The following is a 27,428-nucleotide window of genomic DNA, read 5'->3' as shown; positions in this document are numbered from 1 at the left end:
TCATTGAAAGAAAACTGAGAACAAAGTCAAACATTCACATGGATAAGACATAAAAATAAGATCATAACTGATTTTAGGAGTATTTTGTTCTTCGGACTCAAGCTAGCAGCGAGCCTCCTAAGAAATCATCATTGATTACATTCAGATCATCACTGATCACCAGTTTTAGACAGTTCCACATATGTCCTGATTTCTCAATAGTGCAGTGATCACAATATGAGAATATTAATATTCCTGAATTTGAAGAATTGCTTGAGTCTCAAGTATACAGATCCAAACTACCTTCTACCAAATATCTGCTACATGATCTCCTCCTCATACAAATATATACCAACAATCCTTAGATTTTAGAAATATCTTCAAGTTCCTTAACAAAAATAATACAGTATCTGATTAAAAAAGTAGCATCATGGAAAAAGTGAAACAGGTGAAGGATAAAAATAGGAGCGTATACTGTATTTATTTTAATTACAAGAAATGAGCAATGCAATATTTTCTGTTGTGCAAGTTTTATATTTAAATAGGAAAGTGAAAATACTTAAAATCTCACCTTCTCTCTCTTGTCAAATAAATCATCTTCTTGATCCATGCAACACTTTCCATTTGGTTTACTTTGACAGCAAGCTGATTCCTGAAATAGGAATATTCTATTAGCAAAATACTTCCCAGAATGGCTGGAAGTTAAAGTCCACTTAAGCCAGTAAGAATCTATCTTTATATTTCAATAAAGTTCTGGATGAATGTTAATAATAAGCTAAGTTGGAAGGATCTGTGTGTTAAAGGAGTGACATTCAAAAAATACCTTAAAATCTTATCATGTTAAAGTCCTTAATACAAAATACTACATACAAAGCATACTATATGAAACACAGTTGACCTTGTGAGAGCACACACAGGACAGTCTGAATTATTTGTTTCACCCACAGTTCACTCTCCCATTTCTGCCACTGCAGGTCTGATAAATAGTATTACATGACAGAAAACATAAATCCAAATTCTGCTCTTATTTATGCTAGTACTGACCCACAATAAAGCACATGAAGTTATTCCAGGTTATTCTTCGTAATCTAGGCTAGACACCAATTTCATTTGCGTCAATCAGTTTTTTCTATGAATTAGGCCATTAAACACCTTATTTGGGTTACAGTGACAGAAAACCTGCATCTCTTAACAGAAGGAAGTTATCACCTTAATATAAAATGATGGTCCGTAGATATGCAGATACTGTTTTTTACAGTAAGTCATGCTCTTCATGCACCTGTCTCCACAGGAGAAACATTAGTCCATAAATATATGGTGAGTACTAATAGGCATGACCTAGTATTCCTATTACAACTCCTTACCTGACAAAAGGTTTTACAGGCATCTAGAATCGGCCTATACCCAGTACAGCGGCACAAGTTCCCTGAAAAAAAGAAACTAGTAAGAAAAAACTTTGTTCTAAAGCATGCAAGTTTTAAATGTCATGCCCTTACAAAAGGCATCTATTTTTGAAGCTTAAGAAGTGTTAGCTCTCTGAAAGACAAAAAAGATCAGTGTGTCCCAAGACTTAACATCCAGCAACTTCTCAGGAAAAAAACATTTTTTAAGGGGAGTATGAAATACTTGAGAGCTGCATTAGAGGGAATGTTGACTACAGCTCAGCATGCAGGAGATACAGGATTGTAGAAGATTCCTCATCCACTCAAAACATTTTTCTCCCTCCAATTTATTTTTAACAGCATGGGAGGATAGCATTATACCTCCATCTAGTTCATCTCACAGGAACAGCAAATGCCTTTGCTCCACTATGATTCCAAAGCACAACAGATGACAGAAGATTATTTTTCCTGAAATAAATGTTCACATTTAACCTTAGTGAAGGGGGTCTGCATGATGCCCTCCCTTATTTGACTGTTTTATTTCTATCACAAAAGGGCTCTCCTGTGAGGCTTATGACATTCACTACTCCAGATGTGATGGGATCTCAGAGATAATTCAGATGCAGCTACTTCTCCAATATGCTTTAATTTTTTGCACATCCGACTTAAAACACTTCAAAAGACATATATGGGGATGTATTGAACATGCGTCCCTGAAACAGTCCACAGTTCCATGCTTCATTTTCCAGGAGTGATAGGGAATACAAGGTTTGTATCCAGCACCAAAACCATGTCGGGGGGGAGGGGGGGGGGGAGCACAATTTAAATGTATGCATATATGTATTCATACAGACTGGTACTCGCATACACAGAGTATCAGAAGGAAGAAATGGTTTAAGGACATACCAACAAATTAAAAGTGGCAATATTTACCGGCCAGGGCTGCAGTTATCTGCTCCGAAGTGGGTTCTGGGTGGTTTCTTAGCAAAGTGTATATGGACATCACCATTCCGGGGGTGCAGAAACCACACTGGGAGCCATGGCACTTGGCAAGCCTTTCCTGAAATTAACCACCACAGACAGCCCTCATTCCAGCATACGTCACACTCCTAATGAACCCACTCAGATACCGGAAAAGTAATAGTAAGTGCTGTCTTCCTAGCAATGCAGACCTTTTAAGTAAGCCAGTCTCAAATAAGTATTTTGGGTGTAACACCCAAGCACATCTTATTAAGAAAGCTAATTACCCCTCAGTGGACTTTTATGGATTTTTGCATCTATACTAATGTCAGTTAAGGGCCACTGTTCAGATAAATCATTTGCCCAAATGGAGCACAGGCCTGATACACTCCGATTATTTGATCAGGCTGTCAACACTAAAGCAAGATCCATCCTGAGCCATGTCTCATCCCTCCTGATCAACCATATATTTGTCTTTTGTTATTCAGGGATAATAATCAGCATATGAAATCTCAGTGCCCTTAAAGCACTGCCACTCAATCTAGTCCACATGGAGGAAGAAATCAGTAATGCTGTTATACAATGACACTGTGTTCTCACCTGAACTGGATGAACCCTGGTTTTTGTACTTCCAACACCTTCCACTGTGGTGACTGCTGTACCATACAAGGAGCAAATGGGAAGCAGACAGGCATTTGCTGAATAATGTCTTTGGAATATAAAGGAGAACCAGGGAGCTAAAAGATAGTGGAATATTATTCTGTGGTAAATCACTTACAAAGCAGTTATTACCATCATTTGGAATAAGACCATGATAAGCTTTATTGAGGGATTACATACTAGGGATGTGCCTTGTCCCCAGTACAAGAACTGCATCTATGAGGAAATAATATTGACAGTTCTGGAGAGTTTGTCTCTTCCTTAATACTTCTGTCTCTTCCAATTGCCCTCTAATCTCTTTTGCCCACGAGCAACCTTTTTAAGTGTGCTTTGCAGGAGGACAAAGAGGAGGAGAGAGCTGGTGTAGTCCTTTGCAGGAAGTAAAGCAAAATTACTGCTGATAATTTGGAATCCGAATTCCTGATCCAAAGGAAATTCTCATGTAAAAAAATATTCTAAATAGGGACAAAATATCAAAATGAAAAATTTGAAAGGCTTTTCATCCTTAACAATAAAATGCTTTGTTTTACAGTGGTTGATATGTTCCTTTTCAGTGTCATGCTGATTCTTTTCAACTTTTATAATAATTCTAAACAATTTCATTTGCATTGCATTCCAATGTAATGCAGTTGTCAAAAGAACATTTTGACTTTTTCCTAAAAATGTACTCAATTGATAATGACACGTTCCCATTGAACATTCTGATGAACACATATTTTTGATGGAAAATCAAAAGTGAAAAAATTAAAAGTTGTTCACAGAGCCATGCATGAGACTAGCCAACACTGACCTCAAGAGATGGGGGGCTGTTGAAATCCTGCTATATGAACAGTAACTGACACACTGCAGTAAGAAAGCATCAGCTCTTGACAAAGTGTTGCTGTTCTGTCAAAACTCACAGCAAGAAGCTGAAGATCTGCAGCACAGCAGAGAGACTGAAAGACTGTTTTGAGGAGTGGAAATCAGCTCCAGAACCAGCCCTCTGAGCTGAGAGAAACAAATTTCCTAGAAAGCAGAGAGGATGATGCAGGTTTGCTGTGACCCAGAAAGCCACTGAGATGGCTGAAACCAAGCCTGCAGGATCAGAATGAGGGGGAGACAATTGTTTATTACTTATTTTACTTCTATTTTGTCTTACATAACCACTTGGGAGTTTCCTCAGTTAAAAATAAATGATTCTAGTTTTGAGCCTAAGGAAATTCTTTTTTTTTGAATTTCACAGTCCTTCTGGGTTCTTTTGGGGATGTTCAGTATTAAATTAAAAGGTGTACATTGATCCAGCTTAAACTTCTGGCTGTCCCATGTTCCTGTCAGTCACAAGAGAGAACTGCAGGTATAAGCTAAATTTTTACAGTTTCGTATCTGGGAATGGTATCTACAATCATAAAATTCAGTGTAGATTATTCCAAATTTTCTGTTAAGGATACTGTATCTTCTTGGAAGTTGATTCATAAGTTGATATCATCACCGTGCAGGCACCGCAGCCACCTCCTCCACAGCCATACTTAGTTCCTGTAAGACGGACTGAAAGTGCTGCCGTTAGGGAAAATAAAAAAAAAAGAAGGAAAAAAAAAAAAAAGAAGAATCAGGCTTCAGTTTTGGCCTTTATTCTGTCAAAGCTGGAGGACCACCTTTTTCCAGAATGTTTAGAATATATAACTGGTTAGGTACAATAACATATATCTCAGACTCCTTTCTATGTCAAATTAAAATTTTTCAGTGAAAATAAGATCGAAGCTCAGGAACGATGTGACCAAAATAATAGAAAATAGGAAAATAGGAAATAGAAAACTTGGTTCTGGCTTTGAGGAAGAGGAATAAGTTGGGACAGAAATAGGAAGTGAAAAATAGCTTTCAAAGTGAAAATATGAAAGGTAGAAACACATAATGGGTAAAATAGTTACATATTTGAAGTTCCAGTGGGACACTAAAGCAAATATCCCAGTTTTTCCTATAAGTGCCATTGGAAAACTAAGGCCCATCTATGGTCAGGATATTAACCTTGCATCTCAGCTGAAAGATCACACTTCCAGGAGCACAGTGCTTGCTTCCATGAAACTGCAACATTGGCCAATCTGAGGCTGAGATTCCACAAAGAGCTGATTTAATGGTTTACAGCCACCAAAAGGAAGATGCCTAACTCCTCATTTCTTCTGACCTTCCTCTTCCCAACATCTGCTCCAGAACCCAAAACCTCCTGCACCAATTCTTACTCTCACCAGCCCCTTTCATGAGCTGACTTAAGTCATTACTCAAGCCGAAAGCTATCCACTGTTTTTCCTAGCTTAGTTTACTTACTAAGCTAGTTTAACTAGGTTAGTTTTCTGATGGTCTGAGTGGACGTAGTACACAGAAAGGTCTGAGGAACTCCAAGACTGGCACAACGTAAGGAAAGAGATTTCTCTGCCAGGAGCAGGGAATGATGGAGGGACAAGAAAGTCTTTCTCTTTTCACACATAATCAAAAGAAAAATGTTTGTCACTTTTGGGATTAACATTCTTCACTTTCAGAAAGGCTTTGAGAGTGTGTTGCCTTCAGCTCTCACTTCTACTACTTTTTCTGATTATAGAGCACTTTCACAGACACCCTACTCTGTCAGATAAAACAAACACATTTTAAGATGCAGTTTCTTTCCTTTTTGCTCTTCTATTTATTTGTTATTTCACAGTTGCCTTTCCAGTTATTAATAGTAACCTAATGTACCAATTCCTATAGCATTTAGCCTCCCCAAAAAGATGCTTAGATAGGTGGTATACTGCACCTTTCAACTATAAAACACAGTACTGGAAGATGTTCAAGCTCCCCAGGGTCACTCAGGCAATCATTTCACACTATGAAGAGTTTGGCAACATCAGCATGAGATATGCCTGTCCTGTCTTTGTTCCCTGCCACTCATTTTTGCCTCTTTACCAAAGTCAGCTCTCCCCTTAGCTATGTTAGCTTAACTATTTTTGAGGCTTACTAAGAAAAGGATCAGTTCCTCAGTCTGGCTAACAGCGTGGTCTCAATAGAGTTGTGCAGGCACATCTGAGGCGATGGCACACCATCATACAGACACAAGCAGCAGAGCGCAGGAATACTTTAAGCTGGCATTTAAACTGTATGGTGAAACCACTAACAAGCTTCTGAAAGATAAGTTAATGCTACATTCATTTTATAAGCATGGTACAATGATACAGAAAGATCAAATGATTTTTCAAGGTGCCAGAGCAAGTCAGTACAGAATTAGATATGGGACCTAGATTGTTTCACTCACAAATATATTTTAACCAATAAATTGCATCTCTTGTGATGGAGCTGGTACTGAACTATTTTTTTTTTTGTAGTTTGAGTTTGAAGTTGTTCAAAATACTAAAGAATAATTTTGTAAGCTCCAGAACTTCAGCAACCTACTGTCTTCCAAACTGTGCTTATGATTAACCAGTAATTAAGATGTTTCAACTTAAGCTTTTCTTTTTTTGAGACATGTATAAATACTCTCTCCTATGTGAATTCTCTAGTGTCTAGTAACAGCAATGGCATATGTGACTTACCCACTGGGGGTACTTTTCATGAAACAGCCTAGGAAGCTGTCAAATAGGTGAGATTCTGCTTTTCCCCACATTTGCTCCCTGCTCCTGGCTGTGAGTTCCCACACACACCATATTTAGAGTATTATGCAAGTAGCTTCATGAATACTGGGAATAAGCTTGAGGCACAGCAGATCCTGTAAAACTGCTAAGAACATTTGAGAGCAGACACACAAAGAAGGTAAAGGGAAAAAGAGAAGTGGATCAGAGGAAGTGGCGTAAAATTTGGATCAACCCAGAAAACCACTGAGCCACAGACTGAAACCAAGCCAGGAGGAAAGAAACCTGTCTGCAAAGACGCAATGGGCAGGGTGAGAGCTGTAGCTCTTAAAACTTCTGTTCTGTCTTACCTAATTAATTTTTAACTTTCCTCTGATTTAAAAACTTACTTTTTCATATTTATTTACTATTAAAAGCTGGGTTTTGAGTTTGTAAACCTGTTCAGAGTGCTTATCACAAGAAAAAGGCAGATTACCTCAAAACTCCATCAGACTCAGGGTCTCATGGCAAGGTCTCTGCTTTCCTGTGAGACACTTTCGCAAAACTTGGAGACTCCTACTCTCTCAAATTTTATTCATACTGGCCAAAACATTCTTAAGTTTCTTCTGTAGGGGAGGAACAGACAGATACACACACACATACAGATAGTGCCTGATTACGTAACTGTTGTTTGTTTAGGAAACTAGGCTAAAAATACAACAACTCACTGAAGAGATTTCGCTTAAGGAGGACACATCATCTAATACAGCTGTTTTACCTTCTTAAGGAAGCTGCAACTTCTTTAACTTTAAAATTGGTAAATTGCTTTTTAGTTATCATTTAAGAGAACTTTTCTTGAATAAAGCTTTCATATGAGTGACTTAAAGGAACAAACAAGAAAAGGATACGTCTCTTCCGCAGATAAGACAACAGCATTTGTTCAGGATCAGCATTTTTCTCTATTATCTGCAGTAAGAAAGGAAACTAAAGCTTTAACTATGAAAGCAAGACTTTTCACTTGGCGCACAGACTACATTACCACAAACTCAGAAGAAAATCCTCCTCCTCCCCCCCACCCTGGTTCCCTCTCATAGAACCGCTCTAATTGCCAAAGACGGGAGAGTTTGGCCGCCTCCTAGAAATTCCTTCCCCAACAGATATGCTAAGAGGAAGAAAGTGCCAGGACAGCTTGCAACTACTAAAAACAACTTCTGCTCAGTGAAAGGTCATATTGAAGGAGTTTATCTTGAACCACAGTAGAAATAAAAATGCAACAAGACTTTACTAGAGTAGAGCTGACAGAGCATAAAGAATTAATGATTTACAGATTTTAGAGACACCTACTGGGATGAACATTAGAGGAAGCCTGTAAGGATAGCAGGAGGGATCACTTTTCCTCTAGATTTATATAAACATTCACTTGCCTTAATAGACTATACCAACACAGAGCAAAAGAAATGCCTACATTCTTGTTTGATTAGAGGATTTCTTATTCTGTTGTTCAGAATCAGCTAATCCTTTCAATTGCATTGAATTAATATGCAGTTTAATTCCACTCTTGCAGTATCATCTTTATGTTGGCCCGTAGCCCAGAGTTCAGCACCCGAGTTTTACTTTCAGTGTGCATCTAAAAATCTTTTCTCAAAGATGAGAAACCAGACGCCTGCAAATGAGAAACTAGTTTGCTCACCAGCTAGATGTGACACCCAGTTGAAAGCCCATTCTAAACTTTCACTCTGACATGCTTTTTCCCCAAGCCCAGAAGAGCTAACTAAAAAGGGATGTTGTAAGCACATTCATCCTCCTCTGCTGCTTCTGCCTTTCAAACTGTTCTTACTGTGGGTAGACAAGAATTAGCCAACTAAAGTAACGCTACAGGACTGACTCTGCTTCTTACCCAAAAGAAAACAGAAAGGGAAGGAATGCTCATGGAGGCTTCATGCGAGAATCTGAAATATGCTGCCATGTCTGAGGAAATCATAAGCCATCTGTGCCCCCACACTCCTTGGGACTACTTCTGGAACGGCAGCTGCTTTTTCTCCCCACACCTTCCCTGCAGCACTTACCTTCCTCCCATTCACATAGAAAACCAGCTCCTCAGCACCCGCTGCCCCCTGAAGAGACATCGGGAGCCGCAGCTGACGCTGGAACCGACACAGCCAGGAAATGCCAGGCAAGTGAGCAGCTGGCACTGCCCACCACGAGGCGCTGGGGCCGGGGCATTCAGCCTCCCCCCCCCGGCCGGAGAGCGTGGAGGGCGAGGCCACCGCACCCCCAGCGGACACCATGGCCTCCCTTGGTTAACCCTTCCGCTGCTGCACGTGTTTGCAGTCCCTCGGCCGCTTACCATCAGGTGACATCTTCAGAAGCAGAACTGCAGTGCAGGGAGCTGACATGGGTTCACAAAATTCAGGAGAGGAAGTCTTGAGGATTTTCTCCAATGAGTAAATGCAATGCTTGGTTTAAATGAACTTCTGCGGTGATTTCAGGAAAATTTCAAATGCAGACTCAGGAATACTTTATCCTCATTAATTCAAATAGGTTGGTGTTATCTGTAAAAAAAAGTTCTTAACTGGAAGAGACAAACGTGGCTATAAGACATCAGATTTCAACTGGATGATCTCTTGTTTTATTAACAACGCCTCAGGAAGGACGTAGATTTTGAATTTAAGGAGTCCACTTGAAAAGTATACCCATTCGGCAGTAGCAAGAGTATGCTCTTGTGAACCAACGGGAGAAAGGCTGTAACAGCAGCCAAATTAGTTTTATCTGAATTGTTCAGGGTCCTTCGGCATTGCAATATATATGCATACTGGTCTGAGTTGAGGACTGATAATTAGATATTGTTCAGGTAATAAGAGAGATGATTCTTGTAGACTGATCTTTATTAAACAGAATCTTTTCTACTTCAACAGAGCAAAGTTCCTCAAGAAAATTCAGCTACTTCAGACTGATGCCGGAGAGATAGAGCACAGGGATTTCAAGGAAGGAGGGGGTCCTGATTCTTCTGTGACAAAATTATCTATCATTAGTAGCTACATGGACATCTTTTCTAGAACACTTTAAAATTATGTTTCATGGTAGTAAAATTAGCTTTACTACTATTTTGGCCCAATGCTGCATTTCAGTTTCTGTAGAATAGATGAGAATAAGTGAACTCTTTATTGAATTTCTCCCTAACAGGAGAGAAAGGAAGTATCAATCATGAGATCCATGTTCAGATGACATAATGGGCTTGAATCTCACTAGCTATATTTTTATATTCATTTATTCTAAACTGGATGTTTTAGAGCATCTCATATGTGGCAAATAAACTGACTCTTTACAAGCACTGCTATGGTGATCTTATTTTCTTTAATGTGTAGTTTTTACTGAACCTCTGGATATTCTGATTCATGAGGTACAGTTTTCAGCTATTAACATTACAACAATTTTGAAAAATACCTCTCATAGTAAAGGATTTTACTATGAAACTGAATGAATTTTGAAAAATAACCTCACAAAGTAAAGGATTTTATGAAGTCTTGGTATTAAATGCAATACAAAATGTATTCAGCTTTATATGCACAACGAGACTGTTGAGTAATATAACCTCTTTGTAATCAGACCACTCCAAACACTTATGTTTACTACACCATAACTGTTTGTATTTATTACTGTAGTGTAATTGTTCAGTTATGTTATAGTTATTTCTTTGGATTATTAACTTGTTGGATTTCCTAGATTCATCCTCCTAAACAGTCCCAGACAAAGATATTAAAGTTCAAATAAGGAACTGTGTTTGCACAATTTTGTCTTTTCTTTTTTTTTTCTTTTTTTCTTTTTTTTACTCAAAGTATGTTTTAGTCAAAGTAAGCTCAGTCCTAACTAGCTGGCACACTGTAAAGTAGCAGTCAAAATGTTTCAGTTCTAGTAAGTGGTATTTAACAACATTTACTGTCTTACTTCACAGTTAGCAAAATGAAATATTACTTACGCCATTGGTAAATCATTCCTTCCTGCATATTCACCAACAAAATTTTAATTTACTAGGCCTCTGACTTACAAGCCCTAATTTTTTTCTTACTAAAAATCATTATGGACAGGATCAGAACATATGAGAAAAGACATGCTTATTCCTTTTACAGTACTGAAGTATTTTATATAATTTATGTAAAAGAATATGCATTTTAATTTATATTTCTCCATTTTAATTTATATTTCTCAATTATAATATTTCTCTTACAGAGTTTTTGAATTATTATTTAAGTCCACTTGCTGAATACACACCTTTTTTTTTAATTAATAAATGTCCATATTGTCCTTTTACTGCACTGTATTTCCCTCAGAAAAAGAAAACAGATTAAGTATTAAGTATATATTTTCAGTTACTTTGTAAGCATTGGGCAAACTCGGTGTAAATTCTTTAGTGTTACTGTATAACCCAAAAAAATTTACAGGTCAACTTTCCCTAACGTTTAAAACTAATCACACAATTTATTTACTTGATCTTTTAAAGGAATATTCAAATTTTAAGATACACCTCACACCTTCTTAAAGGACATATGCATTCCTACACAGCAAAGTTGCAGCTGAGTGTTTTGGGGTTTTCTGCCTAAATATTTCATTTAAATACCAAAAAAGCCAATTAATCTATGTCAAAGTAGGAATGAATAATATCAGCTGCATTCCCAAAATTAACTTTGAGAAACATTAGCAATGTGAACTGCTGTCACTTTCTAACAATAAAATCTCCCATGGAAATTTTGAATTCTGATAAAATCCTACAAAGTAGTGATCATAAACCAAATGTAAATTTTGCAAAATCTGCACTCACAAAATAATTTTCAGTAATGTCAATGTATATGCATTCAGTTTATAGAATCATCCCATAAAATTTTTCCTCTTCATGTTTCATTTTACTGAATTAATTTTCCTATAAATTTTAAAACAAAATCCTTATTAGTGGTAAGCTAAAATATTAAATATAAAAAAATAGATTGAATAAACCTAAGAAAAACAACTTTGATGCTATAAAAGAAGATATCCTTATCTTCAGCAAAATGTGTCTAAATCCCAGTGCCTGATACAGATTCACATTTGTCCAGAATATCATGAGCTGTTTTTCCACCAATTATTCTGGCAACAGTATATCAAGTGATCTGCTAAAAGCACATTCAGTCACAATTCAACAGGTAAATTAGCTTTTTTTATGCAGTGCCTAAAGTGAGCTACAGTTTTACAGAACAAATAGAAGAATTGAATCTTAGATAATAACAAAGTAAACGTTCTCTCTGTTTGGATATAACATCAACTTCAGCAATAAGAGCAGTAAGGCTTAAAAAGATGAGGAAATGAGTAGTAGCAACAGTAATATGATTTCAGAGTTAGTTAAAATAACTCGCACACATCTTCAAGTCATTTTTTGTCTTTTGTTACTCTTGAAGAATATCTGTACTAAAAGGAATGAGGCGTAAAGACCTAGACCTTATACATTTATTAAAAATTACATACCTTTATGTGGAATATTGTAGTAGTCTAGCTGGTAGCACCCAAGGCGTTGTGTAACAGCAGGACTTTCACTGAAAAAATAATTAAGACCATCTCCAAAAAGATGATTCTAAAATTCTAAAAGCTTTGGGAAAATACAGCATGGGCTTCTGTTTCTAGCTTCCAAACCACAGGCAACAGAGAGAAACAATCATTAATAATAATAATAATAATAATAATAATAATAATAATAATAAAATAAAGCTGTGCTTTGTTTCTACAGTGCCAGCAAAGGGAACACAAGTTGTAACAGCTATTTCCTTTGAACTTCTAATAACAGAGCTAATGACTGTGACACAGAGAAAAGTAGCAAAAATATTTTAATTAAAAAATTAATTATAAACTCTTCAAAAAAAAAGAGGAAAGAATTGTATAAAAATATCCTGTGTGTAATTCTTTCTAAATAATACTGAATCACAAAATCTACCTTCCCATTCATTTCTGCATCTCTTGGTGATGTAGTAACATACACAGTCGTGTTTCAGAAAGAAAAAAAATGGTTCCTGAAATTCTCAAATAATAATTTTAACACTCTGTTTTGCAATACAGATCACAGTGCCTGGATGGTAAGTTTCTTACTGGAAGATTTTTCACACTAATGGAATAAGTCAACTTTTCTTTTTCTATAAGGTTCTTTGTGAACACATCTTACTGTCCTTACTGGTACACACGCACAATCTTTGCATGGGCTCTGGAACTGGTGACCGCAGCTAGGATGAGCTCTCCATTTCAGGATTAATTTCCCATACATAAACTTCCTCCCTAGCGGCATATTTAACTCCAAATTCCTGCATGATGAAATGTTCTACAGGATCTTGGGAAAGTTGCTCTGGGGCTACAGACTCATGAAAAAACAACAGAAAGGAGTAATGGTATGACTTTAACATTTGTAAACAGAAGCACAAAAAGGCATTATTTATGTTATAGTTCAACACAACATGTAAAATGGACATACTGGAAAGCTATATCCAGAAATACATTTTGACCTGTATATGACTCATTTTTCTACCAAAATGTGCAATTGAAATCCTGGCAATTCACAGGAAAAGAGAGCAGGTAATGTGATATTTTTGAATTATTTTGAATGGATTATCACTTCTCAAAAACAGGGAATAGTTATTTACTTACAAAGAAAGAAACTGAATCAGAATCTGCATGCTGGAATATCTTCCTCTATCTCTGTTAGAGATTTTGGAGGAGTCTTGATATTTTTCAATTTTCCTGTCTTCATGATTAAAAAGTAAACCTTCCTTATGTATATTCACTGAGATGTTTCCATAAAGAAGTAAATGCGAGGAGCATGAGTGTACATAAAGAACCGTAGGAAGAGAAAGTAGATGATAATGTCCGTTTAGCGCCCATTAATGATCTGATAGTTTAAGTTTTCTTATTTGTACTTAAAAGCTTGTTAAGTAAGTGCATTTCTAAATAATAATTAAAAAAACAAATAGAAGTGACACTGCAGTTAAATGATACTTGGATGATTCCTTTATTATTAAACTCAAATAAAATTAAGATTTGTGCCAAGTCTGTGTAGTATTTCTAATGCTAATAGATCAGATGATCTTTCCTTTCAAAAACGTCATGAACCTCCTCATTTCTACTAATCTCTTTCCCCCATTAAACATAAGATAATATATTGGTCAGGATTGTTCCCATGCTACAAATAATCAAAGCATTAACTAAATCTAATACTCCTCTCCAACAGCAGTATATTTGACGTAACGGAAGTATCATAACAATATTAATAAATAAATGAAGCTTTAACCTACACATATCTGTGAAAGCAGACGTATGCTCTCATTCATCCTGCTTAATTTTAGATCCCCCAAACAGTCTATGATGGAGTAGTGTTTCTTTTGTTGTGTGGTTAGAAATTTAAAAAGTAGAAAATATAACAGCAAGACAATTATAGCAAAAAGACACAGGCAGCAGTCAACAATCATGGTTATTGCATATCAGTATGGTTAACCTGGTATGTCTTTAAACTGTTTGGTGTTTTCACTTGAAAACCTTCTAGGACTCTCATGCATGTTTGCCATGTCATAGTAAATAGGAAGATTCCAGAAGAAAACAAATTAGGTAATTTGAACAAACATCCATTTCTATAATTCATAAACTCTAAGCTTATTTCAAAGCTACAGGTTGTGTTTTTCATATTTTATCAGTGTAGGCAAATTGAATTTTGCCATCTCAAAGATAATAAAACTGATGACCTATGGTTTGCTCTTCCTTACTATTACCTAACACAGTGATGTTGTCATTTACACTTTAGATAGGCAGTTCCTGAATCAGATATCCTGATTGCATACATGTCTCCTGAGGCATGTCTTTTTCAAATATATTAATATATAAACAAATCTGCCCACAATTCTAGCGCTCTCGTGCTCAATAGTGGGCCAGAAATGCTCCCTACACCCATGTTGGCGATAAGTAATAGTAAGAAGGAAACTCGATTACAGACCTTTAATGGTGAGTAAACTTTATTGGAGTTTTAATCTTTATATAAATAAGCTGAAGAAGGAAAATGCGTCGATGGCAGTGCAAGTGTGGTATTAAATATAAGATTTCTGTAGCCAAGTGATTTGGATAAAAGGATAGATTGCATTTTAAAGAAATAAAACTCACTGGTATATGGAAGAAAACAAAGAGAAAGAGAAATCGCTTTAAGAATTTATCAGTATTTCTTTTTGTATGACTTTTAGGATGGAATACATCTAACAAAATGCAGTCATCAAGTCTAGTATGAGCTAGTTACCTGATCCTCCTTTTACAATCAATGGAGAGAAACGGGAGTTTTACAGCATAATTCAGCTCATCATAAAGTAGGCATTTAAAATAGGTCACATGAATCACTAAAATTACCTATTTCTTTCTATTGATTATGGTACCTAAGGTAACAAGCATATATATAGGTATCTGCATTGTATGTGTCTTAAGAACAAATACTACTACTTTATCAGTATAATGTGCTTTGACAATATTTATTTAAACCTAATATATGCTCATACCATTTCTTGTGCTTGGGTATGTGAAATCGCTTTCTCTGTTTACAAGTGCTTTACATAAAATGAAAAGCCATCTTCTTAAAATGTATAAAAATTTTGGCTAAAGAAACCAAACATTTGTTAGGAACTAGGCCGCAGACATTTAATAATCATGTCTAATTTTTTTTTTAAATGAGACTAATTATCATAGCAATATACTGAGACACAGAAATTGTGGTTTTTTTGGTGTAAGACTCAATTCTATTTGCTACAGCAAGAAGCACCTGAGGTTCACATATCCACAGCATGTGACTTTCAGCTCCAGCAGTTCAGTTAAAATAACTTTGGGATTTGGGGAATCCATGTTATTTCTTTTCCCCTTTGCAAGCTAGAGTAGATTTCTGCTGATCTTCAGACAGTTTCTGGTGGCAACACAAATATTTAATGTTTATGAATCAAATTACTATGTAGTAGGTGCTGAAGAAAACACTGACAGGCTTGTATGGGAGAGAAAATAAACCGAAATAAGATTATGCACAATTGGAACTGCACAATGGAATTATTTGTATTCTTAATACATGAAGTTGAAATAAATTAAACTGAACCAAATTGCAAGTTAGGTAACATAACACTAACAATTAGCATCTCATTATGAACATGTGTACATTCCTTTAAGTAAAAAATTTTGTCATTGATATGAAAAATTGTATCAAAGATAATAGAATTATTAATTTTTATTGTACCTTTACAGGAGTGGGTTCTTGAATGGAGCTCAGACAATACTGCAACCCTGGAATTTTACTAATTTAAAATCAGATTGTATCAGCTGTTTTAACTTACGCAAGTACTGCTATATATACAGACTATTCACCTGTATAAAGGCCTTTAAACATAAGAGAATATTAAAGCCTAAAGGATTTTCAAAAGGGTCATAATAAAGGTAGTAAAATATTTTAATGGCTACTGTATTAATGTGGAAACATAATCATGTAAGTGACACTTGAACTGAATTCTGCATAGGAATTAAGAGAGAAGATTTTTGAATTCCAGTTTATATTTGATTTTTAAGAATATGTATAACATTTGGTGTATTTTTGATCCTTTGATCTAAGCTGTACAGGCAATCTTCTGTAGATGTGAAAAATGCTATTAAAACCAAAGGATTTCTGCTCTGCCATTGTTCCAGCTGCAAGATCAGGACTGAGAAACTGCACATCTGGCTTTCTGCATTTTTGGCTTTAGGATGCTAAACCTTCACATTTTTAGGATACATTCCCTAACACACACATTTGATTTACTATCTATATTATTTACAGAATGAATAATTAAAGTAACAATTGAATTCTTACTTTTAATTTAGATGGAAACGAGTTCTTGGGTTGGATGCTGGAATCAAAAATCTTCACTGATAAAGAACACTGGTAAACCTTAAGAAAAGAAAGGAGAAGTTCTGTTTTCTGTTCTAAACTGCAAAATGCTTTTCAAAGCAAAAAACAACAAATATTACACAATTTGTAATCTTTTGGCTATTTACTGAGTAATGCATATTTATTTTAATAACAATTTTGTTATCAAATAAGGAGTTTCTGAACACTAACTGTTATTTACAAACCATCTTTTCATTAACAAATGCCTTCTGCAAAGAAATTATCATAAAGAAACTGCGTTCCACTGTTAAGTAGCTTTTCAAATTAGCTGTTTGAATGACTCAGAGAAAGAAAACTGTGATCAGAGTTAAAATTATGGTCCCCTATGCCCAAATTCTGCAAACACTTATGTACATTAATAATTTTATGTAATTAACATAGTTAGAACAGTGATTCACTATACTGTTGACATCTACAAATTTGTATTTTGTGGACAAAAGCTGGACAGTTCGGACTAAAACTTTAATAGGGTCTGTAAGAAAAATTATTGCGACTTAGTCGTTTTAAATTCTTGAAAGGAGATTCATTAAAGTCAACCATTTGGACAATGGACGTATGTCAAAGGATAGTATTTATCAGGGTTTTCACAATTGCCTCCTTAATAAGTGATTGCACTTCTGAAAACAAGTGCTAACTTCAGGAATTAATCCAGGAAATTCTCAATTGAATCAACTCTGTAATCACGGGGGAAGATTCAGCTTTTGGGTAATTTACAGAATAATATTAAAAATACGTACAGAATATGAAGAAATATTTTCTTCATCCAGACAATACTTCCTTTCATTTTTATTCATTCAGCTACAGATCAATTCCCAAAAGCAGTAATACCATACTAAAGTTTCAATATACTGTTTGACTGATTTAATTCTACTCAAATAAACAGAGCAGAAAACAGTTTAAAGAGGAACTTTTTCCTCTTTCAGCTGTAAGTACCTTGGCATGAAATATTTCAGACATATATTCAGGTTTAAAATACTGATTTTTAAAATGTGATGGCTAAAGAAAGAGTTGAATTAACATAAATCCAGCCCTGATTGCTTCTCTATCCATAAAAAAATAATGTAACATAAGTGGGAAAAAAAATCTCTGATTGGATCCTGATGCAGAAGCAACTGTTGGTAAATACAAGATTATTTGTACCCACGCGTTTATGGAAGAGATTTGTATTCTATCTGTGGCAGTCACCACTCTGTATCTAAAAAAAAAATAATCAATCAAATACCTTAATAATTATTATTTTTGACTAGATTAAGTAAATTAATAACTAAGTAAAAAATAACTACTTTACTTAATATCTTGAGTCTACCTATTGTTACATCCAGCACACCTTTCATATTTAGAAAACAAAATTAATCCAAATGTGAATTTATAAATGTATCCTTTATGATATGGTATTTTATTCTCTTTTGTGTAGTTACAAAAACTCACTGTAAAATCTGCTTTTGCTAAAAAGTTCTTAATAAATGAGGACTCTATTTGGAACATCCTTTGATCCATACAACACAAAATATAAAAGGATTAAAGAATTGCTTTTTCCCATTTACAAAGAAAATCAGCTTAACTGACACTGTGGCTGTAATAAGAGAAATAACGTAAAATAACATCTCTTTTGTCTTAGTTTAAGCAATTTCAGAGAAGTTACTACAGACTGCCAGGAAATAATACTGTCATTTTCTGCCTTCAATGATGAACTGATGAAAGACACACTCATATGCAAATCACAGAAAGAGCAGGAAAAGCCTGAGCCAGTGAAGGGGATCAAGATACTGGAAGATTCTCATGCTTGACTGAACCCTAGATATATTTTGCATGCTATTTCTACAGATAAATACAAAATCAAGATAGAAAACTCAAGCTTTTTAAAGTTCCCCCCAAAAGGTCCTATCAAGATTATAATGTAGGTCAATAACATAAATATACCAGATTACAAGTATATCTTAAAAGTTGTATTGTTTATATAAGCCTAAAAAAAATTTTCAGATGTTTTCTCAAAATGGAGCACCTGACTTTTTGAGAAAAAAGAAGTTATATATCCAGGAATAGCTATATGTTTAATTTTTTTGTCAGCTGTAATGATTACTGGGAATAACTATGTGCATTAATTATAAATATGCATTCTTCCAAAAGAGATAATTTAGAATACAAATACAAGATTATACACAGAGGAAATGAGTCATTCAAACCTAACATCAACTACATAATAACACATCAATAGAAACACTTAGCATCTTTTAGCATTTTACAGTGAGAATTACAAATGTCTTGCAAAACACCATTATTATAATATCAAATTACTCTGTGATAATGGTACAAGTAAAACCACATGCATTTACCTCCCTTCTCAGCAAAAAGCTTTCTAAGGAACAAGTACTAACCTGCAAAATTCCTTTTTGTTTGTAAATCTCCACCTTTCAGTCATGTTGCAAGAGATCAAAGTGATACTAGTTACAATGGAGGTACAAAGAGTACACAGATCTTCTGTTGTTTTTAAGCACGTATAATAAAATTAGGAATATCAATTACATAAGAAGAGATATACTAGGTCAGACCAAAGGTCTAGCTAACAAAACAACTGATTTCTGAAGGTTTCAACAGTAAATGCCTTGGAAAAAATATAAAAATAGTTGAAATGCCTAGTGAGACTTCCCTAGAATACTCTTCCAGCCTTCAACAATTTGCAGTTCAGGGACATCCTGTGCCAGAAATGGTGTCTCTGGTAACTCCTCATAAATTTTCCTTCCATGAATTTCTCCAATCAACTTCTAAGCTCATGCAACCTAGTAACATTCATTCCCTTGGCAAGGAATTTCTCAGCCTAACTGAATATTGTGTTAAGAACCATCTTCTATAAGCAAATAAGTTAATTTATTGATATCTGAATGAGCTATAATGAGTTAAAATGAGCTATAGCAAACTCCGTTGCAGAATGAACCCGAGCCTTATCCAATCTAATCTGTAAAAGTTATGTGTGCTGTAAACTACAGCCTGCAGTTGGCAACAACTGTGATTCAGGTTATCCCAGAAAACTATTTGTCTGCTGACAATGTATTAGGGGACATAGAAGTGATTCATGAGGGTCCAAAGAAGCAGCAGTATAAGTAGTCTGATAGCTGAATGTTAGGATGTGGTCACAGTATTTGTCACACTAACACCCTGTCAACTGGAAACTCACAGCACTGCTTTGTCTGGATCATATTTGCTACTGAATTTCTATTACAGTGCTATTTCTGTCTGGTTGCCTCTGGCATATACCCTGGATTTCTGTCTACTACTCCAAAAAAATTAGACCCCCTCATTCAAATTTCAATATGATTCAGTTGAATCTAAAAAAGTCAACTATCACATTTTGTTCCACTGCATAATTAAAAAATAATGGGACTTGCTCCATCTGTTTCAGTGGATTTATCAAAACTTGGGATGCTTGTGTCTTTTCCAACCAGAACTGAGAATAATTCTGCTCATGAAAAACATGAAGAACTCAGTGTAATTCACAAAGTTGATTTATTTTTATTCTCATTAAAACTTACGCTTTTTCTTACAAATTAAGAAATGCTGCAAACCCTTCAAACAGACTACAATTTACTGACTGAAAATGCATAACACCACAGTGGAGTCTAACTTGTACTGTCTTCCTCAGTGAGGTATTCTGTGCCACTTACATATAGACTCCTTCCCAGAAACTTCCACTCTGGAAGACTGTGTTTTACCTTTATTAATCAAAGAACAATGTGCAGTCTATACCATTTGGGGAGAAGAAAAAAAAAAAAAAGTACACATTTTAAAAATACTGTTCATAAAGGCAATTTTCTTGTCTTCTTCAAATAAATTTTGATTTACTTTTAAAACTTCTTTTATTTTTTACTTTATAGACTGGGGAATTCAGAAAATCTGTATCTGTAAACTGATCTCCACGCCTTAATTTGCTGTAAACAAAAGAAATAAAACAAACGTCATGGGTGAACACCTGTGGCAAGCATTTATGTAATTATAATAACCATTCCAAATGGTAAATACTATCAGTGAAAGCCTGATACACAGAAGTAGTTAAGTTTATGAAAAACAAATGTGTCTGAAATAGCAAGACAGACAAAAATTATTTTCCAAAAATAATGCAAAAAAATCACACTCTTTTTATGTAACACATATCATATTAATATGTGAGTAATCGTAACTTACTCCTTTAAGGCAAAACACAAAAATTATTTAAACCAAAGGCCTAATACCATCCATTCAGGACAGTATATTTGAAAGTAATATATAAAGAAGAGACAGCATCTAAAACATCCAGTGAAATCCAAAAGTATTTTCTAATTAGCTTATTGGCTCTCTCCAGAAATACAGAACTTAATAACTGTGGGGTCTATCAGGAGAATGTGTCAATATCATAACATCATAACATTATTTTAGTATCCAATTAAGATTAGTAAAAGAAAAATGTAACTTGGATCCTTCTGCATCTTTTACAAACTTTATGGCATAAATATCTCTAAAATATTAGAAATCAGTAGGATGAAAAAAGACTTTTTATGCTACTCTTTGCTCCTGTTTGTCCTCAGTCTCCTTGCTGCTTTTAATTGTTTACTTGCTTACATGGGTAAACAAAAATATTTTTAGGGTGCATGAGAACAGCATGCCAATTTTTTTCAGTTCATGGGTTTATTTTCTTCTTATTATAAGGAAATCTTGATAACATCTTTAGCTCATGAATATGGACTCTACTAATACATATACACACACAGAGCTGAATTTTTCTTTAATATTATACCCTTTCTTATCATTATAATAGAAAGCTCTCCAAATATTTTCAGAAATAATCAACTTAAAGGTCCATCAGGATTTAGGTCTACCCTACTTCACATAAGTGCAAATACATTAATTTTCTTATGCAAGTTTTTGACCTTAAAATCCTCTTTAAAATTTTAATAGCTATTACATAATTTCTGTCCTGTCTTGTTAACAAATTTGGAAAGCCTGATTTGTGTCACTGAATTTGGTAAGAACACTGAGAGGTAAATAACTTATTATCAAATTAATATATCTCAAGTTCAAATGATTTCTTACATTAGATGTAGTTAGTTGAAGCAAAACCATTGGATTCTATAATATTACTACATAAACTGTCTTGTCGCTTGTCAAGATTATAAGGACATTATTACGGTAAAAAGTTTACAGCTGAGTACATATGCAAATGTACATCCCCAAAGGGGTTTATGACATATTAAGCATTAAGAATTCACCATTATTCACCACTAGTATAAAATATTAGAATAAATTATAAACCGTATTTTAGTTTTTAGGACTGAAGAATGCTGTCTTACTTTGGCACTTGGGAATCCTGTCATAATAACAGGAAACATTTTACATCAGTATTGAAGTATCTTTCCAACCGAGTTTATGGAAGAGATAGTCCAACTGTTTAAGATTGTTTTTATAATAGAAAATCTTTATTAGGGATAGCTCTGTACTTCAAGAAAAAAAAAGGGGGGGGGAAAGGGGGGGGGAAGAAAAAAAACTCATTTACTTACACCTACCTGTTTAGTTTGGGTTCTTTGTAGCAAACAGTGGCTCTTCCTCGTCTAGCTCGTGCTGCTGAGTTTTCTTCTAAAGTTTTGGGGGATTTAGGTAAGGAAGTGAGAGAATATATACTGGTATTTGTCACATCTTGCAATGCCTTTCTCCCTGTAAATACAGTAGTTTATATACTTCATTCTAAATATTTCCTGAATCATTAAGTAAATTTTCAATTCATAATTTTTTTAAATTAATATTTGTTAATTCAAATAATTGGTTACTGCTCCTCATCTAAAGATGTTCAGCAAATGATGGAACAGGTGAGCAAAGCCAAATGCTGTTACAGCAGCTTTCACCTATCCTAGTTTGAGCGGTTTGAGGACTGCTATGACTCTTGGGACAGTCTAAGAAATCCTCAAAGTAAGCTGAAGCTAGCTATTTAAGGCTCCCAAAAGTTGGTGTTACAGTCAGAAAAAGTAAAACTGCAAACAGGTCATGGCCCTAAATGCAGGGGGATGGCATACATCTGTCATTTGAGGATTTAATCTGTATGAGGCAGTTCCCTAGGACTGGATTTTCCCTGCCTACGACTTGGATTTTCCAACTTTATGCCATTTCTGCGAGAAATGAACCTAGCGAGGTGATTAAGTGAGCCCCTATATTTTTAAATCTGTGTACTATGGAGCTATTTACAGTGCCTCATATTTTGAATCACAGAACATGTCAAAGAGAAATATCATACCTAAAAATTAGCCAGCCTTGACAAAAGCAGCACTATTTGTGTTAACTTTCTGTAAACTTTGGAGTTTTTAAGACCAATTCAGAATGCTAGACTAAATATCAATACTTAATTTGGAGACAAATACTTTCAGTAATTTGTGATAGATACTGAGGTTATTACTTTAACCCACATTTCAAAAATTCTAAACCATTCACAGATTATAGTCTTTCTGAGAAGCACTGAGATTTAATGCAGAGCGTAATCCAAGACGAAATAAATATACCCTTAATCTGGATCCCATAAAGGTTCTTCCAAGAATGTATATTCCTCACTGATACAGATCAGGTTCTGTATTTCCTGCATCCAGTTAAGAACACTTCGGATGTAGTTTTGCAATTGAATTAAAATTAAAACTCTCTTATCTTCATTTCCTGAGTTTCGAGTCTTTACTCACCTTAGATTCTATATGACAAAAGACGCATGCTATTTATCTCATAGGGGAGACTAATATTGGATAAATGACAAATTTTCTGATAGGCCTATCCTGAAACGAATACATTATAACACTGAATGTTTATATGTTAAAGAAGCGAAGATTTTCTTTCTTTGCAATAACATCACAATGTCTTGCACACTCTTAACTAATGATCAAACTGATAGTACTAAATTACTATCACTCTAACAGAATTCTGTGCTGAAATCAAGTAAAATATCTCAGTAGAGAAGACTGTTCATTTTATAAATATTCCTCTGATTTACTGTTCTATGTCTCTGCTTACCACATTTCAGAGGTTCTTCATTGGATTTTTGTTAACTTTAGTTGTAAGTATAATAGGTGTATTAAAGTGACTTTGGGCTGCTTGCAGTAAGTCCCTCATGACTTATGAGGGCAAAAGGAAAAAAAACATTATTTTTTGACAGAGTTCATTTTTTCCTCAAGGAAGAGCAGTGTCTGTTTCGTTTAAATGAGACAGGGCTCTTTGATCATGAAACACCTCCCAACTCTGTCTCACAAATCAGTCTTGACTTGGATGAGGTTTAAAGGGGAAGTAAAATGTGATTCTGACCCTAACTTCCTAAAACTTGAGGTCAGAGATCAGTTTAGCTTCCTTCTGAGCAGTAAGTGTTTTGAGACACCTATGAGTCTGAATTATTTAAGAAAGCTGGATGCCTTTAAGCATGAACATTTACATTCACATAGACCTAATTAGATAGAAACTTCCATGCCAGGAGATTCTCAAGCTGTACTTTTTAAGCACAGCTCAAGGTAGTGATGCAGAAGAGCTGGATTCATCGGAAAGCACTGCCTTTCCTTGTTTCCTTTTAATTCAAGACACAAATTTGAATGTAGGATGAAAAATGAACTGGTTTTTGAACTATGCTTAAATGAATGAAGATCAGATGATTAGCTTGCTTCTTTTTATGTCAATAATCTTTGATACTGCTGATCACAAGGTTTTATTAATTTCTCATGGAAGCTAATAAAATTATAGGATCCTGTCTCCACCTTCAAAAGAAATCTACAATGGGAAGAAGCAACCACTAATTACCAAGAGCAGTATCTTGCACAGTGCTCTAATTCTGACAGTATTCCTATCCTGTGGTCCTAAAAAATAGGAGATTGTTTGGCTATAGTGTCACGGCATTCAAGTGAAGCAAAAGCAGCATTAGACTAAGAGTTCAGGATTAAAGCTATCAATCTGAGCTAGGAAACTGACTCTAGCATAGATGTGTTATTCATATATTCCTTTACCACCTTTACAGTAATTTCACTGTATGATAAAATAATCCAAAGTTTATCTTCTAGACTATTGTAAAGTTTTTTTCTTAATATACCTTATTTTAAAAAAAGGTTGTCATATGAGAGCATACTCCTAAGTAGATGCTACAGAAGACCTGCTAAAAATATCTTCTGTAAAGGCCTGAGAATTCCCATTGAATTACAGTGTTCCTGAAGAACTACAGATTAAATCTGTAAACCTAGTTAATGAAAACAACTTTTGCTTCTGTTCTCCATTTATGAAGGGAACAATGTACTTCACTGATTTCCCCTGTATATAAAAGCCCAAGTTACTGTATCTTTTTATCCCCAACTTTCTGAATCCTACCACACTCTTTTGCAAAATTAGTACAGGCTCCAACTTTAATGGCTTCTCAAGAATGTAGACTAATTGCATCTGCCTGGCTAAACATCATCCTGTAATATATCACAAAATATTAGGAATATTGATCACCACAACTTGAAAATACATCATGACTGATAATATGATAGAGGATATAAATAATGTTAGTGATTTTCTGTCTTACCTCTTTCCACTCCCGTTTTAGCCAGTCTAATCAAAGAATAAGAACAGAGTAGTATTCAGAGAAGGTATGTTACCACCATTCCAAGCATTACCGAATTTAAAAAGCCCTTTTTCTCTGTCCCCCATATGCTTACCATGACAAGGTGTCAGAGACTTTTTATAAGTTTCTGTAAAAGTATGATCCAGTTTTTCCTCTGCTATTTCAGCATCCAGTGTTTTTGCGTGATCGTTTTTTCCACAGATTTCAGAGTTTTTCAGGATAGAGAAATTCACTGAAACATTGTGGTAATCAACAGCTGGGAACTCCACATGGGGAAGACCTTCCTGGAAAAAGCTACCTGAACTTAATGGCATATTCTCAGAGCAGTCTACAGGTAAGAATTTTAAAAATTCTGATTTTTGAACTGTAGGCTTTAACTTGCTCATAAAGGAACTTATCTCAGGCAGGGCTTTCTGGTTGTCCAAAATATTCTGCTCCCCTTGGTCAACATTCCTGAAATCCTTTTTTTCTGGTCTGATCTCAGTAAAATCAGAAATAAAGCTCCCTTTGTTCTTTACCTGACCATCAGGAGAATTAATAAGGTAAGGCTTTCTATGTGCCATTGATGAAGAATCTCTCTCTTTCTTTAACATGACAGTACTGACATCAGCCACTTGTTTTGCGTAGGAACTAGCTTGCAGTGTATTCATAGCTACACCATTCTGAGAATCTAAAGCTCCTTGTATTTGCTGTGTTTTAGCTATTTTATTTCCATGGACAATCTCTGTGTACAATGTATTCTTATTTTTTAACCCTTCATTTCTACAAAGCGTGAATTGCTTAAGGTTTTCTGTTGGTATTATACATGCTCTCCGGCTAGCTTTTGCTAATGTACGTTTTAATCTGCCTGGTGAAACATTATTATTCCTTCGGTCTATTTTCTGAATAATTTTATGAACACTGCCACTTTCAGTTTCTCCACTTCGTCTGTAACTACTTTTTTGGTTGTATTTATTCTTTATAATATTCTTCTGATCCTCTTTTCTCTTCCGGTCATGTCTGCATATCTCTGTTTGAGACTTTTTTGAACCATATTCTCTATACTGTCCATTTTCCTCTCTACAATATTTTGTTTTGTTCTTTTTGGAAGGGTTCTGAAAGGCTTTCCTATTCATTTCTGGGCTATGTTTCTCATCTGTACATAAAAAGTCCTGCTGTAAAGACAATGCATTAGAGGTGTTTTCCTGGAATGGAAAACTTTCATCACAACAAACTTCAGGTGACATCTTATTATTAGATGAGTCAGAGTCTGCTTTTTGCATTTTGTTTTCCGTATCTTCAAACCTTTCTGGGAAAGTTTCTTGATTTGTCTCCTGTTCTTGTTTCTTTGGACTCACTAGGTTAACCAGGTATGTCCTCCTAGTATCTTTAGCTTTACTTGGGCAATCCTGTGCTCGATAATATTTGCTAGTATTTTTTAAACTCAGTATCCCTAAGGAATTCCATGTAGGTAGCTGTTCTGTCTGATTTTGGAATATTTGAGTTCCTGAGTCATTAGTTTTTGAATCTGTACTACTGTCAGTCTTAGGGTGCCTTTCTTCTGCATATGAATTTGAACTTACTTTAGGCTTGCTTTTAGTTTTCTCTTTAGAATATTTTACTCTTCTGAAATTTGCTGGTATTTTATCAGAACTGGCATTACTGTTCTTATTTTGGTGTAGTTTATCTTTATCTTTTGCTGTAACTGTGAGTAGTTCACCTACATCACTGGCCGTCAACTCCATATCAGCATCATAAATGGTTTCTTCAGGTTTAATCTTGTCCACAGGAATCTTAAAATCTATGTTACATTCACTGCTAAGCTGAAGAGGTGAAGGAATACTGCGAGACAAGCCACTGGATCTTGCCTGCAAGTTCATATCATTGGTGTTGCTGCTACTATTAATACCACAATGAAGCAGATTATTTGAACTACATTTTTTATCAAAATCCTTTATAACAGATTGAGTTTTTGACCTATAATGTACTGCATATTTCTTTCTTTCAGTCACATTTCCACAGAACGGCAATGAACTATCAGTATATTGTTTTGTAAGCTCTTCAGACTGTCTTGGATATTGTGCATCATTGACATGAGTCAGGAAGACATTGTTGCAGTTTAGTTCTGTACTTAACTGATTTTCTGCAAGCAAAGAGAAATTTCAGCAGCTTGTGGAAAAAAAGAATACAGTATAGCTATTAGAATAAGACAGATTACTGAAGATTGGACCAGAAGCATAGAAAATGTCAAGCTGCATTCTTCTAATCAATACACATTTTCAACGGTTGGTCATAAAAATCAGTTAATTAGAGCTAGTTTTGCATTTTACCAAAGTGTGATTTTTGCAATTAGGTGTAAGTAAAAACGACTATTTCTGTGACTACTTAAGTTATTGTTT

General features: G+C 35.0%; 2 protein-coding genes across 10 annotated transcripts in view; both read right to left on the bottom strand.

The window, feature by feature from the left end:
- AOX1 (aldehyde oxidase 1) overlaps positions 1 to 8,999 on the bottom strand; it is a 44,174-nt gene extending 35,175 nt beyond the window's left edge. For 2 of the 4 annotated variants that reach the window (XM_026105012.2, XM_026104944.2), the window contains exons 1-7: positions 8,596 to 8,830; positions 7,438 to 7,495; positions 4,409 to 4,505; positions 2,922 to 3,030; positions 2,295 to 2,421; positions 1,344 to 1,405; positions 551 to 631 (exon numbers count right to left, since the gene is read on the bottom strand). In XM_026105012.2, the coding sequence (XP_025960797.2) occupies positions 551 to 631; positions 1,344 to 1,405; positions 2,295 to 2,421; positions 2,922 to 3,030; positions 4,409 to 4,505; positions 7,438 to 7,495; positions 8,596 to 8,817 (756 nt within the window). In that variant the 5' untranslated portion in view covers positions 8,818 to 8,830. Of the gene's footprint in view, positions 1 to 550; positions 632 to 1,343; positions 1,406 to 2,294; positions 2,422 to 2,921; positions 3,059 to 3,880; positions 3,982 to 4,408; positions 4,506 to 7,437; positions 7,496 to 8,595; positions 8,831 to 8,876 lie in introns of those variants that run through there. The other 2 variants (XM_026105083.2, XM_064515177.1) reach the window with 2 other exon arrangements.
- Positions 9,000 to 12,043: 3,044 nt separating this feature from the next.
- Positions 12,044 to 27,428, bottom strand: part of SGO2 (shugoshin 2) — a 27,352-nt gene continuing 11,967 nt past the window's right edge. For 3 of the 6 annotated variants that reach the window (XM_064515180.1, XM_064515183.1, XM_064515181.1), the window contains 3 exons: positions 25,145 to 27,172; positions 22,004 to 22,151; positions 19,960 to 20,395 (listed from right to left, as the gene is read on the bottom strand). In XM_064515180.1, the coding sequence (XP_064371250.1) occupies positions 20,290 to 20,395; positions 22,004 to 22,151; positions 25,145 to 27,172 (2,282 nt within the window). In that variant the 3' untranslated portion in view covers positions 19,960 to 20,289. Of the gene's footprint in view, positions 12,091 to 16,394; positions 16,473 to 18,847; positions 18,881 to 19,959; positions 20,396 to 22,003; positions 25,038 to 25,144; positions 27,173 to 27,428 lie in introns of those variants that run through there. The other 3 variants (XM_064515182.1, XM_064515185.1, XM_064515184.1) reach the window with 3 other exon arrangements.

This window comes from Dromaius novaehollandiae, chromosome 7, assembly GCF_036370855.1.
Source record: "Dromaius novaehollandiae isolate bDroNov1 chromosome 7, bDroNov1.hap1, whole genome shotgun sequence".
NCBI lineage: Eukaryota > Metazoa > Chordata > Aves > Casuariiformes > Dromaiidae > Dromaius > Dromaius novaehollandiae.
The sequence above is the reverse complement of the archived record's forward strand: the minus strand, read 5'-3'. Positions and strand labels throughout refer to the sequence as shown.